General features: G+C 70.1%; 2 protein-coding genes across 3 annotated transcripts; one reads left to right on the top strand and one right to left on the bottom strand.

Moving 5' to 3' along the window:
• The first annotated feature begins 298 nt into the window (after nucleotides 1–298).
• On the top strand, nucleotides 299–5,726 carry COPZ1 (COPI coat complex subunit zeta 1). The gene is made up of 9 exons (XM_064474484.1): nucleotides 299–452; nucleotides 1,659–1,727; nucleotides 2,191–2,272; nucleotides 2,378–2,469; nucleotides 4,495–4,550; nucleotides 4,893–4,970; nucleotides 5,085–5,136; nucleotides 5,257–5,295; nucleotides 5,630–5,726. The coding sequence occupies exons 1-9, from the start codon at nucleotides 363–365 to the stop codon at nucleotides 5,675–5,677; spliced, it is 606 nt and encodes a 201-aa protein (XP_064330554.1). The 5' UTR covers nucleotides 299–362; the 3' UTR covers nucleotides 5,678–5,726.
• Nucleotides 5,727–6,266: 540 nt separating this feature from the next.
• Nucleotides 6,267–14,372, bottom strand: ZNF385A (zinc finger protein 385A). 2 transcript variants are annotated; one of them, XM_064474431.1, is made up of 8 exons: nucleotides 14,245–14,372; nucleotides 13,819–13,942; nucleotides 13,056–13,154; nucleotides 12,096–12,249; nucleotides 11,791–11,994; nucleotides 10,000–10,166; nucleotides 9,194–9,286; nucleotides 6,267–8,594 (listed from the first exon to the last, which is right to left on the bottom strand). In XM_064474431.1, exons 1-8 carry the CDS (start codon nucleotides 14,343–14,345, stop codon nucleotides 8,364–8,366), a joined length of 1,173 nt encoding a protein of 390 aa, XP_064330501.1. In that variant the 5' UTR covers nucleotides 14,346–14,372; the 3' UTR covers nucleotides 6,267–8,363. The 2 variants fall into 2 exon arrangements, with proteins under 2 accessions (XP_064330501.1, XP_064330502.1); XM_064474432.1 differs by having other exon boundaries at nucleotides 14,241–14,320.
• Nucleotides 14,373–14,521: the final 149 nt, after the last annotated feature.

The raw sequence follows: 14,521 nt of genomic DNA, 5'->3' as shown, positions 1-14,521 counted from the left end.
ACCCCAGAGAAGCCAAAGGTCACAGTTAACCCCGCCCATCACGGGGTCGTGACCCTATTAGGGGTGTGGCCAAACACCGGAAGGGAAACGCTTCCGGTCATGTGGTTGGCGAGCCAGCCAACCACAGAATGAAACCGGCAAAGGGGTTACGTCAGCGCTTCCCTGGTCACCATGGGAACTGCGCCGCCCCCTCGGCTTCCGGGAGTGCGGCGTGGCGGTGACGGACGCGTCGTGTCTCCAATCAGCGACCGCCTCGGGAAGGGCGGGAAAGGCCGGCCCGCCTTCCGCGCGAAAACGCACAACGATTGGTAGGATTGGGCCCGGGGTGGCCCAATCAGCCCAGAGGGGCGGTGCCTGGCGGCATGATTGGCAGCCAAACAGCCAATGAGCGGCAGCCGCTCTTCCGGCTCCACGTCGGCAGCGGCGAGCGCAAAATGGAGGCGCTGATCCTGGTAGGGGGCGGTGGGGGAGGACTGGGGGGCGGTGGGGGGAACGGGGGGTCGGGGGGGCAATGGGGGGTAAGGGGAGCGGTGAGGCGGTAAATGGAGGGCGGCTGTTGGGGTACGTGGGGGGGCAGTGGTGGGGTAAAGCGGGGGTGCCAAAGAGGGTGCAGTGGGGTAAATGGGGGGGCCAATGGGGTGAATGGCGTGGCAATGGGGCTAAATTGAGGGGGACAGTGGGGCTAAATGGGGGGCTGCCAATGGGGCTAAATGGGGGGTACCAATGGGGGGGTCAATGGTGGTGAGTGGGGGGGCAGTGGGCGTAAATTGGGGGTAAATGGGGGGCAATGGGGTGCCAATGGGGTGAATGGAGGGGCAGTGGTGGTGAATGGGGGGCTAATGGGGGTAAATGGGGGACAGCGGGGTGCCAATGTGGTGAATGGAGGGGCAGTGGTGGTGAATGGGGGGCTAATGGGGGTAAATGGGGGACAGCGGGGTACCAATGGGGGTAAATGGGGGGGGTGAATGGGGCGGCAATGGGGGTAAATGGAGGGCTGCCAGTGCAGGTAAATGGGGCGATGAATGGGGGGGGCATTGGGGTAAAGGGGGAGCAGGGGGAGGCTAATTTGGGGGCAGGGTGGGGGTGAGCGGGGACAACGAGGCGGGTAAATGCCAGGGTGCCAAGGTGGGTGAGTGGGGGGGCTCATCCCTGCCCATGGGGGAGGCAGTGTCATGTCCTGTCCCTCCCACGCCGTGGTGGTCTTGGGGTGCCGATTGCCGGGGCAGTGGGTGACCATCCCCAGTGGTGGCACCCGCAGGGTCCCTGCCGGGGCTGGGGGGGGGCCGTCGGTGGGGGGCCGTCGGTGGCCTGGCAGCGCCCGGGGCGAGGTTCTGTCCTACACTCCGGCTGTGGCTACGGGCAGTCAGTGCATCACAGAACTTGGTCCCGGGAGCTCGGGAGCACCCGGATCGACGGGGACAGGGACCCCCACCCCCACCCCGGCCTGGCCCTGCAGCGGCCACTGCCCGGGACCCCCTCGCCAGAACAGGGGTGCCAGACCTGCCTCTGTCCCGGTGCCCTCAGTGCCTCTGAGGCGGTGTTTGGGTGACGGGGGGGTGGCTCAGTGACACAGGGTGTCCCCCCCTCGCTGGGCTGGGGGTGCCCCTGTCCTCTGGGAACATGGTGGCAGCGGGGTGACGGTAACCGTGTCCCCGCAGGAGCCGTCCCTCTACACCGTCAAAGCCGTCATCATCCTGGACAATGATGGCGACCGGCTCTTCGCCAAGGTGAGGGGCACGGGGTAGTGACAGTGACACGTGGGGTGTGGGGACAGGGAGGGGGTGACAGTGACACGCAGGGTGCGGGGATGGGGACAGGGAGGGGGTGATGGTGACACATGGGGTGTGGGGACGGGGAGGGGGTGACAGTGACACCCAGGGTGCAGGGATGGGAACGGGGAGGGGGTGATGGTGACACGCAGGGTGCGGGGATGGGGAAGGGGGAGGGGGTGATGGTGACACACAGGGTGCGGGAATGGGGACAGCGCCCCGGGAAGACGTGGGACAGGGGGGCACAGGCGTGGGGACACTCGGTGGCACTGGGACACAATACAGGGCAGGGACATGGAGGCCACGTGGGGCACGTTGGGGTGGCACGGGGCATGCACAAGGGGACGTTTGGTGGCCCGGAGCAGGGTTGCGGGGGTTCCTCGGGGCGGGACTGTGTCCCCACGTGCCACTGTCCCCGCAGTACTACGACGACACGTACCCCAGCGTCAAGGAGCAGAAAGCCTTCGAGAAGAACATCTTCAACAAGACCCACCGCACCGACAGTGCGTGTTTTGGGGACGGGGACACGTGTCCCCTGGAGGGGGGGACACGCTGCCACCCCGCAGGGCCAGGGGGACCCAGCGGGTGACGCCAGGCTGTACCCACAGGCGAGATCGCGCTGCTCGAGGGACTGACCGTCGTCTACAAGAGCAGCATCGACCTCTACTTCTACGTCATCGGCAGCTCCCATGAGAACGAGGTGGCTGGGGACACCCAGGGGTGATGGGTTGGGGACAGCCAGGGGTGCCGGGGCAGGGGGGACACCCAGGGGTGACGGGTTGGGGACAGCCAGGGGTGCCAGGGCAGGGGGCACATCCAGGGGTGCTGGGTTGGGGACACCCAGGGGTGCCAGGGCAGGGGGCACAGCCAGGGGTGCTGCACTAGGGACACCCAGGGGTGCCAGGGCAGGGGGCACAGCCAGGGTTGGTGGGTTGGGACATCCAGGGGTGCCAGGGCAGGGGGACACCCCAGGGTGCCAGGGTTGGTGGGTTGGGGACACCCAGAGGTGCCAGGGGTGCCAAGGCAGGGGGACAGCCAGGGGTAGTGGGTTGGGGACACCCAGGGGTGCCAGGGCAGGGGGCACAGCCAGGGGTGCTGCACTAGGGACACCCGGGGTGCCAGGGCAGGGGGCACAGCCAGGGGTGGTGGGTTGGGACATCCAGGGGTGCAGGGCAGGGGGACACCCCAGGGTGCCAGGGTTGGTGGGTTGGGGACACCCAGAGGTGCCAGGGGTGCCAAGGCAGGGGGACAGCCAGGGGTGGTGGGTTGGGGACACTCAGGGGCGCCAGGGCAGGGGGGACAGCCAGGGGTAGTGGGTTGGGGACAGCCAGGGGTGCCAGGGCAGGGGGGACAGCCAGGGGTGGTGGGTTGGGGACACCCAGGGGTGCCAGGGCAGGGGGGACAGCCAGGGGTGGTGGGTTGGGGACACTCAGGGGCGCCAGGGCAGGGGGGACAGCCAGGGGTAGTGGGTTGGGGACACCCAGGGGTGCCGGGGCAGGGGGGGACACCCAGGGGTGCCGGGGCAGGGGGCACAGCCAGGGGTGCCGGGGCAGGGGGGACAGCCAGGGGTGGTGGGTTGGGGACACCCAGGGGTGCCAGGGCAGGGGGCACAGCCAGGGGTGCTGCACTAGGGACAGCCAGGGGTGCCAGGGCAGGGGCACAGCCAGGGGTGGTGGGTTGGGGACATCCAGGGGTGCCAGGGCAGGGGGACACCCAAGGGTGCCAGGGTTGGTGGGTTAGGGACACCCAGAGGTGCCAGGGGTGCCAAGGCAGGGGGACAGCCAGGGGTGGTGGGTTGGGGACATCCAGGGGTGCCAGGGCAGGGGGACACCCAAGGGTGCCAGGGTTGGTGGGTTAGGGACACCCAGAGGTGCCAGGGGTGCCAAGGCAGGGGGACAGCCAGGGGTAGTGGGTTGGGGACACCCGGGGTGCCAGGGCAGGGGGACAGCCAGGGGTAGTGGGTTGGGGACACCCAGGGGCGCCAGGGCGGGGGGGACACCCAAGGGTGCCAGGGTTGGTGGGTTAGGGACACCCAGAGGTGCCAGGGGTGCCAAGGCAGGGGGACAGCCAGGGGTAGTGGGTTGGGGACACCCGGGGTGCCAGGGCAGGGGGGACAGCCAGGGGTAGTGGGTTGGGGACACCCGGGGTGCCAAGGCAGGGGGACAGCCAGGGGTGGTGGGTTGGGGACACCCAGGCTGCCAGGGCAGGGGGACAGCCAGGGGTGGTGGGTTGGGGACACCCAGGGGCGCCAGGGCGGGGGGGACAGCCAGGGGTAGTGGGTTGAGGACACCCAGGGGCGCCAGGGCAGGGGGACAGCCAGGGGTGGTGGTTTGGGGACACCCGGGGTGCCAGGGCAGGGGGACAGCCAGGGGTAGTGGGTTGGGGACACCCGGGGTGCCAAGGCAGGGGGACAGCCAGGGGTGGTGGGTTGGGGACACCCAGGCTGCCAGGGCAGGGGGACAGCCAGGGGTGGTGGTTTGGGGACACCCGGGGTGCCAGGGCAGGGGGACAGCCAGGGGTGGTGGGTTGGGGACACCCAGGCTGCCAGGGCAGGGGGACAGCCAGGGGTGGTGGGTTGGGGACACCCGGGGGGGACAGAGGGGATACACAGAAAGGTCCCTGGGGGAGGGAGGGGACGCAGAAGGTGCCACCAGGCTGGGGTGGGGGGGCCGTATTGGGGTGCCCCTGTCCGGCAGTGCCACCGTGTGACCCTGCTGTCCCCCAGCTGATGCTCACGGCCGTCCTCAACTGCCTTTTCGACTCGCTCAGCCAGATGCTGCGGTAGGATGGGTCCTGGGGGGGCACTCATGGGTGCTGGGGGCGTACCTGTGGGTCCTGGGGGCACCTGTGAGTCTTGGGGTGGTGGCACCCATGGTCCTGGGTGAGACCCACATTCCTGGGGGGAGGGTATCTGTGCGTCCTGGGGGGGCACCCGTGAGCCCCGAGGGCACCCATGTTCCTGGGGTGAGGCGGGGGGCACCGATGATTCCAGGGGGCTCCAACGGGCTCTGGCATGGGTGGGGGGACGCAGTGGGCTGTTGGGGTGCTGTGGGTGCCTGGAGGGGGGGCGTCCCATTGCCAGGAGGGGCCTGTGGGTGCTGAGCAGAGAGGACCCCCCCCCAGGAAGAACGTGGAGAAGCGGGCGCTGCTGGAGAACATGGAGGGGCTTTTCCTGGCCGTGGACGAGATTGTGGATGGTGGGTGAGTGTCTGTGTCCCACCCCCCTTCCCGGGGGTCTGTCCCCCTCCCTGGGTGCCCCCAGGCCCCTGGTGGGGGGTTGCTGGGTGCTGACGGGTCTCTGTTTTCCCCCCCCAGCGTCGTCCTGGAGAGCGACCCCCAGCAAGTGGTGCATCGCGTGGCCGTGCGGGTATGGAGGGGCCGGGGGGGACACGGGGAGGCCGTGCTGGGGAGGGGGTGAGGAATAGAGGGGCACTGGGGGGCCATGGGTGCCCCCAGCAGGCACCCACCCCCCTTCCCTCTGTTGCAGGGCGAGGATGTGCCCCTCACGGAGCAGACGGTCTCGCAGGTAGGACCCGACCCCCCCTAAACTCCCCCAGGACTCCCCCCCAAACTCCCCCGGGGGCTGCCAGTGCCCCCCTCCCACCTCTGAGCCCACCAACCACTGCCTGTGCCCATGGGTGTCCCCAGATGCCACCCAGGTGTCCCCAAGTCCCCCCACCCCCCTCCATGTCCTTCGGTGCCCCACTCCCATGTGTGCTCCTGGGCCCCCCAAACACCCCAGTGACCCCCCACCCACCCCAGGCCACCTCCCCCCATCCACTTATCCCCACCTTGGTGCCCCCTGGGTCCCCCTGCACCCATGGGTGCCCCGTGTCTGACATTACCGCCCCCCCCCACAGGTGCTGCAGTCGGCAAAGGAGCAGATCAAGTGGTCGCTGCTGCGCTAGTGCAGCCCCCAGCCCCCACCCCGAGCCCCCCCAACACGCCAGCCCCCCCACTCCTGTGTGTCGCCTCGTCTCTCCCCGCGCCGCCCCCCCCAGCCCTGGTCTGTGCTGGGGGGGCCCAGGCCTCCAGGCCCCTGGGGGGTTCTGGTGTCCCCCCCCAGGTGTTGGGGGGGGGTCCCTGGGTGGCCCCTGGTGTCACCTCTGAGCGTTGGGGGGTCCTGGGGGGGGTGTTTGGTGTCCCCCCCCGGTCATTGGGGGGGGTCTGGTGTCCCCCCCAGGTGTTAGGGGGTCGCTGTGGGGTTTCTGCTGCCCCCTCTGGGTGTTGGGGGGTCCTGGGGGGGTTGTGGTGTCCCCCCTGGGCATTGGGGGATCTTCAGGGTGCCTTGTGCCTGCTGGGGGGGAGGACAGGGACAGATGTGGGGACACACGTGTTTGGGGACACGTGTGGGTGCGGGGGGAACACACGCATGGGGACACGTGTGTGCAAGGCCACGCATCCAGGGGCTGTGGGCACATGTGGGGTACATGGACACACACCCCCCCCCGAGCCGCCCCCCGAGCCCCCCCCAAATGCAAAACCACAGGCTCAAACCTCATCATTTATTGGGGCAAAGCCGGGGACGGGACGGGACGGACACACACGTGGGGACAGGCGGATGTGGGGGGGGGGGTACCAGGGCTCTGTGTACCCCCAAACCCTGCCCCCCCCCGCCTTGCCTACTATTGCTTTGCTTAAATCACAGTATTGACGGGGGGGGGGGGGGGCACCGAGAAAGTGGGGGACCAGTGCCAAATGGGGGTGGGGGGCAATAGAGAAATGGGGGGGTGTGCAGTGAGGGGGGGGCAGTGCAAGGTTTTGGGGGGGCCACAGTGTGAGTTGTGGGGTAATAAGGGTTGGGGGGGTAGTGCCAAGTGTGTGTGGAGGCCTGTAGTGATAAGGGGGAGCACAGTGATAGCGGGGGGGGGCACAGTGATAGTGGGGGGCAATAAGGATGGGGGGGTCACAGTGATGGGGGGGTGCTGGGTTGGGGGGGCACAGTGATAGTGGGGGGCACTAAGGATGGGGGGGGCACAGTGATGGGGCAGTACCAGGTTTGGGGGGGGCACAGTGCTTGTGGGGCAGTAACGGGGGTGGGGGGGAAGGAGAGGGTGCTATTTACAGGGTGGGGGGTGCCCCAGCCCCCCGCATTATTGCAATGGGCTGGGCCCGGGGTGGGGGTGATGGGTGCCCCCCGCCCCCACTCGGGGCGTGTGCGGGGCTCGCTGCCCTCAGTGCAAGAGGTCATGGCTTGGGGTGGGGGTGGGGGCACCCTAGGGTGGGGGGGGGCACCCTTGGGGGGACACATGCACCCCGGGGTGGGTGGGGGGCTCCCTTCCCTGTGAGCCATCACTGATTGCTTAGCGGATCCCTGAGGTGCCGGGGGCGGGGGGAGGCTGGGGACCCCCCCCCTCAGACCCCCCACCCTGCCCCGGGGGGCGCTGGGGGTCCCCGTCCCCGCGGGAGTTGTGCAGTGGGGCCGGGGCGGGGGAGGGCTCATCGGTTTTTCCTGCCAAATATCCCAATTCCAGTTAAAAAATAATCGCTGAGCCTGAAAAGCAGCTGGGGAGGGGGCGGGGGGGGGGGGGGGCTGTCACCGGGTGCGGTTGCTGGGAGGTGGTTGCCAGGGACGGTTGCTAGGTACAGCCGGTTGCTGGGGACGGTCGCTGGGTACCATCGTTGGGCGCGGTTGCCAGGGCGGTTGCTGGGATCGGGTGTTGGGTGCCATTAGAGGTGCCGTCACAGAGTGCCGTTGCCGGGCGCCGTTGCCAGGTACCATCGCCGGGCGCCGTTGCCAGGTACCATCGCCGGGCGCCGTTGCCAGGTACCATCGCCGGGCGCCGTTGCCGGGTGCCGTTGGAGGTACCATCGCTGGGCACGGATACCAGACACGGTTGCTGGGCGACCATCGCCGGGTACCGTCGCCGAGTACCGTTGTCATGTACCGTTGCCATGTGCGGTTGCTGGGTCCCGTTGCCAGGTAACCATTGTCAGGTCATCGTTGCTGGGCCCTGTTACCAGGTACCGCTGACGGGCACGGTTGCTAGGTAACCGTTGCCGGGTGCAATTGCAGGGTCTCGTTGCCAGGTAACCGTTGCTGGGCGCAAGGGCCCAGTCCCGTTGCCGGGCAACTGTTGCTGGGTCCCGTTGCCAGGTAAACATCTCCTGGTTGCCAGGCAACCTCTGCTCAGGGGGTTGCTGGGTAACCATCGCTGGGTGCCCGTTGCCGGGCAGGATGCCGGTCCTGTTGCCAGGTAACCGTTGTCAGGCAGGTTGCGGGGTAACCATTGCCAGAGGGGGTTGGGGGTTGCCGGGTGGTTGCCAGGTGACTGTTGCCAGGCGGGTTCCTGGGTGGGTGGGTCCTGTTGCTAGGTAACCGGTGCTGGGGGCGGTTGGGGTGTTGCCGGGTAACCATCAGTGGTTGGTTGCTAGGAGACTGTTGCCAGGTAACCATTCCAGGGTGGTTGGCGGGTGCTGTTGCCGGGTAACCACCACCGCCTGGTCGCATGGCAACAGTCGCCGGGTTGTGCTGTTGAGTCGCCGGGTGACCGTTGCCGGGTGACCGTTGCCGGTCGCGGTTGCTGGGTAACGGCCGGGTACCACTTGCCAGGTGGTTGCCGGGTGACGGTTGCCGGGTGACGGTTGCCGGGGTCAGTACGGGGAGAAGAGGAGGGGGGCGTGGGCGGGGCGCAGGGGGCCGGGGGCGGGGCGCAGCAGGGCGGGTGCCAGGGGGGGTCCGGGCAGGAGGGGGGGCCCGGGGGGGCGCAGGGCCAGCGGGGGGGCTGCCATGGCGGCGGCGGCAGCCGCCAGGGCCAGGGGGGGCGGCAGCAGCCCCCCCCCCGCCAGCGCCTTCGGCAGCTCCTTGGGGAAGGGCAGCGGCGCCTGCGGGGGGCGGGGGGGTGTCAGGGGTGGGGGGGCATCCCCATAGCCCCCACACCCCCTCCCCAGCCCCATGGGGCACCCCAGTAGCCCTGGCACCCCCCGCAGCCCCATGGGGCACCACTGAGGTACCTCCCCCAGGCACCCTCCACCCCACAGGGCACCCCCAGGCGTTCTATAGGTACCCTAAAGCGACCCCCCCAGCACCCTATAGGTACCCTAAGTCCCTCCTGCCCCACAGGGCACCCCACAGATATGTTCAGGACCCCCGTCTCATGAGGCACCCACTGAGATACCCCAGAGCCCCCCCTGCCTCTGGGCTCCCTTCAGGGCACCCTATAGAGACCCCTGAGCACCCTATAGCCAGCCCTGGGTGTCACCCTGCCCCACAGGGCACCCCCAGACACCCTGAGCTATCCCCAGGCCCCCCCATGCCCCACGGGGCAGCTCTGGGACCCCCTACAGCTCCCCCTGAGCCCCCCCCTTGCCCTGCAGGGTGCTCCAGGACCCCCTACAGCTCCCCCTGGGCCCCCCCTCACCCCACAGGGCACCCCAGGATGCCCTACAGCCCCCTTGCCCCCCTCCCCCAGCCCCCCACTCACCAGCTCCGGGGGGGTCCGGGGCTTCTTGTGGCGGCTCAGCAGCGGGTTGGGTTTTCCGGCCACCCCGTCCCGGTGCCGCCGGCTGGAGATGTGCTGGGGAGGGGGCGGGGGGGGCTGAGCCGGGACCCAGGCGTTTGGGGGGCAGGGGGTGTGATGGGGGCTCAGGGAGTTCCGGGGGGAGCAGTTAGGGGAGTCCAGGTGTCCCAAAAGCATTTTGGGGGCGGTCTGGGGTCCCATAGGCCCCAATGGGCTCAGGAGGGGTTGGGGGAGACCCGTGAGGGTCTGGGGGGGGGGGTCTCGGGAAGGTTTAGAAGGTACTGGAAGTGTCTCCGGGGGTCTCAGAAAGGTTTGGCAGGGTCCCAGAAGGCTCAGGAGGGTTTGGGGGAGACCCGTGAGGGTCTCGGTGGGGGTTTAGAAGGTCCTGGAGGTGTCTCAGGGGGATCTCAGAAAGGTTTGGGGGAGATGCATGAGGGTCTGGGGGCATCTAGGGTGGGTTTAGAAGGTCCTGGAAGCATCTCAGGGGGTCTCAGAAAGGTTTGGGGGGGGTCCCAGGGGGCTCAGGAGGGTTTGGGGGAGACCCATGAGGGTCTCGGGGGAGGGGTTAGAAGGTCCTGGAAGTGTCTTGGGGTCCCAGAAAGGTTTGGGGGATCCCAGGGCGCTCAGGAGGGTCAGAGGAGTCCCATGAGGTCCTTGGGGGTCCCAGTGGGATGGAGAAGGTTTTGGGTGTGGGGGGTGTCCCACAGAACCCTGAGGGTTCCCGGGGAGGGCTGGGGGGTCCAAGCGGGAGGTTTGGGGGTCCCGGGTACCTGCTTGAGCTGGAGCTCGGAGTTGAGGCGGACGTTGCAGATCTGGCAGTGGAAGGAGCGCTCGGGGGCCTCGGCCGGGGGGGTCCCCGCAGCCCCCCCCAGCCGCGGGAAGGCGCGGATGGGCCCCAGCCCGCTGCGAGCCTCCACCAGCGTCTTGTGCTTCGTCCCTGCGCACGCGGTGGGGGGTCACCCTGCGCCCCGGGACCCTCCCCCCACCCTCAGAGACACACGTACACTCCCCCAGGACCTCCCCAGGACCCCCCGCACCCACACAGCCTCTGTGTGCATCCCAGACCCCACCCCCGGGCTGCCCCTGCACCCATAGGACCCCTGTCCCCCAGTGTCACTTGATGCCCCTCCCTGTGCCCTCCTGCCCCTCAGTGTCCCCCCACAATGTTACCCAGGGTCCCCCAGACCCTCCCATGCCCCCTCTCCCCCTCCCCAGAACCTTCCTGTCCTCCCTGTCCCCCAGTATCACCCAGGGTCCCCCAAACCCCCACCCACCTCACGTCCCCATGTCCCTCGTGTCCCTGTGCCCCCCAGACCCGCTCTGTTCCACCTCTCCCCTCCTGCTCTGCAGTGTCCCTCCATGTCCCCCCTCAATGTCACCCAGGGTCCCGCAGACCCCCCTATGCCCCCATGTCCCTCGTGTCCCTGTGTCCCCCAGACCCTCCTGTCCCCCCTCAATGTCACCCAGGGTCCCCCAGACCCCCCTATGCCCCCATGTCCCTGTGTCCCCCAGACCCTCCTGTCCCCCCACAATGTCACCCAGGGTCCCCTGGACCCCCCCCACGCCCCCTGTGTCACCATGTCCCTCGTGTCCCTGTGTCCCCCAGACCCTCCTGTCTCCCCACAATGTCACCCAGGGTCCCCAGACCCCTCCATGTCCCCTGTGTCGCCATGTCCCTTGTGTCCCCCAGACCCTCCTGTCCCCCACAATGTCACCCAGGGTCCCCAGACCCCTCCATGTCCCCTGTGTCCCCATGTCCCTTGTGTCCCTGTGTCCCCCAGACCCTCCTGTCCCCCGCAATGTCACCCAGGGTCCCCAGACGCCTCCATGTCCCCTATGCCCCCATGTCCCTCGTGTCCCTGTGTCCCCCAGACCCTCCTGTCCCCCCTCAATGTCACCCAGGGTCCCCCAGACCCCCCTATGCCCCCATGTCCCTGTGTCCCCCAGACCCTCCTGTCCCCCCACAATGTCACCCAGGGTCCCCTGGACCCCCCCCACGCCCCCTGTGTCACCATGTCCCTCGTGTCCCTGTGTCCCCCAGACCCTCCTGTCTCCCCACAATGTCACCCAGGGTCCCCAGACCCCTCCATGTCCCCTGTGTCCCCATGTCCCTTGTGTCCCCCAGACCCTCCTGTCCCCCACAATGTCACCCAGGGTCCCCAGACCCCTCCATGTCCCCTGTGTCCCCATGTCCCTTGTGTCCCTGTGTCCCCCAGACCCTCCTGTCCCCCGCAATGTCACCCAGGGTCCCCAGACCCCTCCATGTCCCCTGTGTCCCCATGTCCCTCGTGTCCCTGTGTCCCCCAGACCCTCCTGTCCCCCACAATGTCACCCAGGGTCCCCAGACCCCTCCATGTCCCCTGTGTCCCCATGTCCCTTGTGTCCTTGTGTCCCTGTGTCCCCCAGACCCTCCTGTCCCCCGCAATGTCACCCAGGGTCTCCCAGACCCCCCCACGCCCCCTGTGTCCCCATGTCTCGTGTCTCTGTGTCCCCCAGACCCTCCCTGTGCCACCTGTCCCCTGTGCACCCCCCCAGTGTCCCCACGTCCCCCCATCCCCCACCTTTGTTGTGCGCCTCCAGCTGCGAGAGCGAGTTGACGGCCACCTTGCAGAGGGCGCAGTACAGCAGCCGCTTGGCCTTCGCCTTCTCCTCCTCCTCCTCCTCGCCCCCTGGTCCCCCCGCCGGCGCCGCCACGGCTGGGGGGGGAACGGGGGGCGAGGGGGGCCCAGGGGCGCTGGGGGCTGCGGGTGCCGGGGCCTGCTCACCTGCCGGCATGGGGAGGGTTAACAGGACCCCCCACCATGGGACCCCTGCCCAGGGTGGGGGGGCACAGGGGATGGGGGTGTCACGGGGTGCTGGGACCCACCTGTGCGGTCGGGCGTCTCCCCAGCCGGGGTGGGCGCAGGGCCGGGGGTGTCCTGGGTGTCCCCGGTGTCCCCCCCGCGGCGGGCGCGGGCGGCCTCCAGCCCCTTCAGGCGCCGAGCGTGCCGGTTCCCCTGGTAGTGCGCTGCCGCCTGGCTCTGGGGACACCGCGTCACCCCCCAGGGACACCGCGGCACCCTAGAGACACCCCCCCCACCAGGGACCCCCGACCCTAGGGACACAGCAGCAAAGGGCCCCCCAACCTGGAGACCCCCACCCTGGGGACTTGGGACACCCTGGGGACCCCCAATCCTGGCGACACGGGACACAACAGGGACACCCCCCCACCCCCCCGGAACATGGCACCCATGGACCCCCCACAACCTGAAGATCCCCATCCCCGGGCACCCAGGACACTCTGGGGACCCCCAGCCCTGGGAACACGGCACCCAGGGGTCCCCTAAATATGGAGACCTGCAACCCTGGGGACATGGGACACTCTGAGGACCCCCAACCATGGAGATGGAGCACCCCAGGCCCCCCCCCCAACCTGGAGACCCCCAGCGTGGGGACATGGGACACTCTGGGGCCCCCCAACCCTGCGGATGTGGGACACCCTGGGGACCCCCGACCCTGGGGATACAGCAGCCCAGGCCCCCCCAACCTGGAAATCCCCAGCCTGGGGCACCCAGGACACTGTGGGGACCTCCACCCCTGCGAACACGGCACCCAAGGGCCACCCCCCCATCATGGAGACCCCCAACCCTGGGGACACAGGACACCCTGAGGACCTGCAACCCTGGCGACCCCCCCCAGCTCCCAGGACACAGCTCCCAGCATGTGAAGAGCACCCAGCACTGGGGTGCAGTGGGGCCAGCCCCCCCCAAACCAGGGCAGAACCCAGGGGCTCAGGGAGGGGGTCCCAGTGCTTGGGGGGGGTCCCAGGGTTGGGGGGGGCTCCCACCTCGGAGTTGAAGCGGATCTGGCAGACGCTGCAGGCGATGACGGGGCGCCGGGGCTTGCCCAGCGCCCCCCCCAGCACCGCCTTCGGCACCGGCTCCATCTGCGGCGGGGATGGGGTGGGGTGGGGGGTCGCATCCTGCCCTGGGTGGGGGGGGGGCAGCACCCCCCACGCCCCCCAAAACCACCCCGCACCCCCCAGTCACGCTGGGTGCCGCACGGGGGGCACAGTGGGGTGAGTGCTGGGGGGGCAGCGGGGGTGGGGTGCCATGGGAGGGGGGGCTGGGGGGTCGCCGTGGGGCACAAGGGGTGGGTTTGGGGGCATTCGGGGCGGGGGGGGGGGCAGCCCTCCCCCGCCCCATTCCGTAGCGCCTCAGGAATCTCTCCCTGCCCAAACCCGGGGGACCGGCCCGGCCCCGCCCCCCGCCGCCCCGCCCGGTCCCTCCCGGGGAGGGGGGGTGGTGTCTGGGGGGGGGGTCCCGGCCGTCCGGGTCCCTCACCGGGGCTTCGGGCCCCCGATGCTGGCAAGGGGGGGGGGCGGGGGCTGGTACGGCGGCCGGGAGGGGGTGGGGCTTCCTCGCCCCCCCCCAAAAGCGACGCGAAGCTGCGCACCGGCCTCCCCCCCCCCCCCGACCTCCCCGGTACCCCGTACTGACCCCGCGGGGCCGCCGTAGGGCCCCTCCCGGCCACCGTAGCGCCCCCGGCCCGCCGCGGCCCGCCGCCCCCCGCCCCCCGGGCCTCGCCGGTGTCGCCGGGCCCGGACTCACCCCCGGCAGCGGCGGCAGCAGCCGTAGGGCGGCGGCGGCGGCGGCGGCGGCGGCGTCGGGGAGGAGGAGGCGGCCGGGGGGCGGCCCCAGCGGCCCCGGGGCCCGCAGCATCGCCCGGCCCGGCCTGCGTGGGGCGGGTGGGGGTCACGAAGGGGGAGGGGGCGGCATCCCCCCCCCCACCCCCCACCCCTTTGGGGCACCCGCGGTCCTTACCGGGGGGCTGCGGGGCGGGGGGGTGTTACCTGCGGGCCCCCCCCGGCCCCGGTGGGGGTGTCCCCGCGTGTCCCTGTCCGCCCCCCCCCCTCCTCCCCCCACGCCGGGGTAATGGCGCCGCGCAGAAGTGGGGCAGCACCGGGGTGGGGGGGTGTTGTTTGTCACACGCGTGTCGCCGGTCACGCGTGCCCGCGGCCACCGTCACTCACTCACGTGTCGCGGCGCGTCCCCCGGCCACGCGTGTCCCCCCGCGGCTGCGGCCTCGCGGCGCGGGCCGGCGGCGCAGGCGCACAAGCGGCCGCGCACACGCACATGTCGGGACACGCGTGTGCGGGGGCGGGCGGTTGCCACGGCGACGGGCCCCCGCCCCGCCCCACCCGCGCCCACGCGCGCCCCGGGGCGTGGGGGGGGGGGGGGGGGGGAGGGCACGGGACACACACCCAAGCGTCTGGGTGCGGCTTGTCCCCCGTGGGTGCCCCCGCCGAGTGGG

This window comes from Phalacrocorax carbo, chromosome 27 (assembly GCF_963921805.1).
Source record: "Phalacrocorax carbo chromosome 27, bPhaCar2.1, whole genome shotgun sequence".
NCBI classification, from domain to species: Eukaryota; Metazoa; Chordata; class Aves; order Suliformes; family Phalacrocoracidae; genus Phalacrocorax; species Phalacrocorax carbo.
The sequence above is the reverse complement of the archived record's forward strand: the minus strand, read 5'-3'. Positions and strand labels throughout refer to the sequence as shown.

Excerpts from the sequence above, each read along its gene's own strand:
- COPZ1 (XM_064474484.1), top strand. The coding sequence starts at position 363 with ATGATTGGCAGCCAAACAGCCAATGAGCGGCAGCCGCTCTTCCGGCTC. Across the intron at positions 2,470-4,494 it reads GCAGCTCCCATGAGAACGAG|CTGATGCTCACGGCCGTCCT; the intron begins GTGGCTGGGGAC and ends GCTGTCCCCCAG. Across the intron at positions 4,971-5,084 it reads GACGAGATTGTGGATGGTGG|CGTCGTCCTGGAGAGCGACC; the intron begins GTGAGTGTCTGT and ends TTCCCCCCCCAG.
- ZNF385A (XM_064474431.1), bottom strand. The coding sequence starts at position 14,345 with ATGTGCGTGTGCGCGGCCGCTTGTGCGCCTGCGCCGCCGGCCCGCGCC. Across the intron at positions 12,250-13,055 it reads AGATCCGCTTCAACTCCGAG|AGCCAGGCGGCAGCGCACTA; the intron begins GTGGGAGCCCCC and ends CGGTGTCCCCAG. Across the intron at positions 9,287-9,999 it reads CCGAGCTCCAGCTCAAGCAG|CACATCTCCAGCCGGCGGCA; the intron begins GTACCCGGGACC and ends CCCCCTCCCCAG.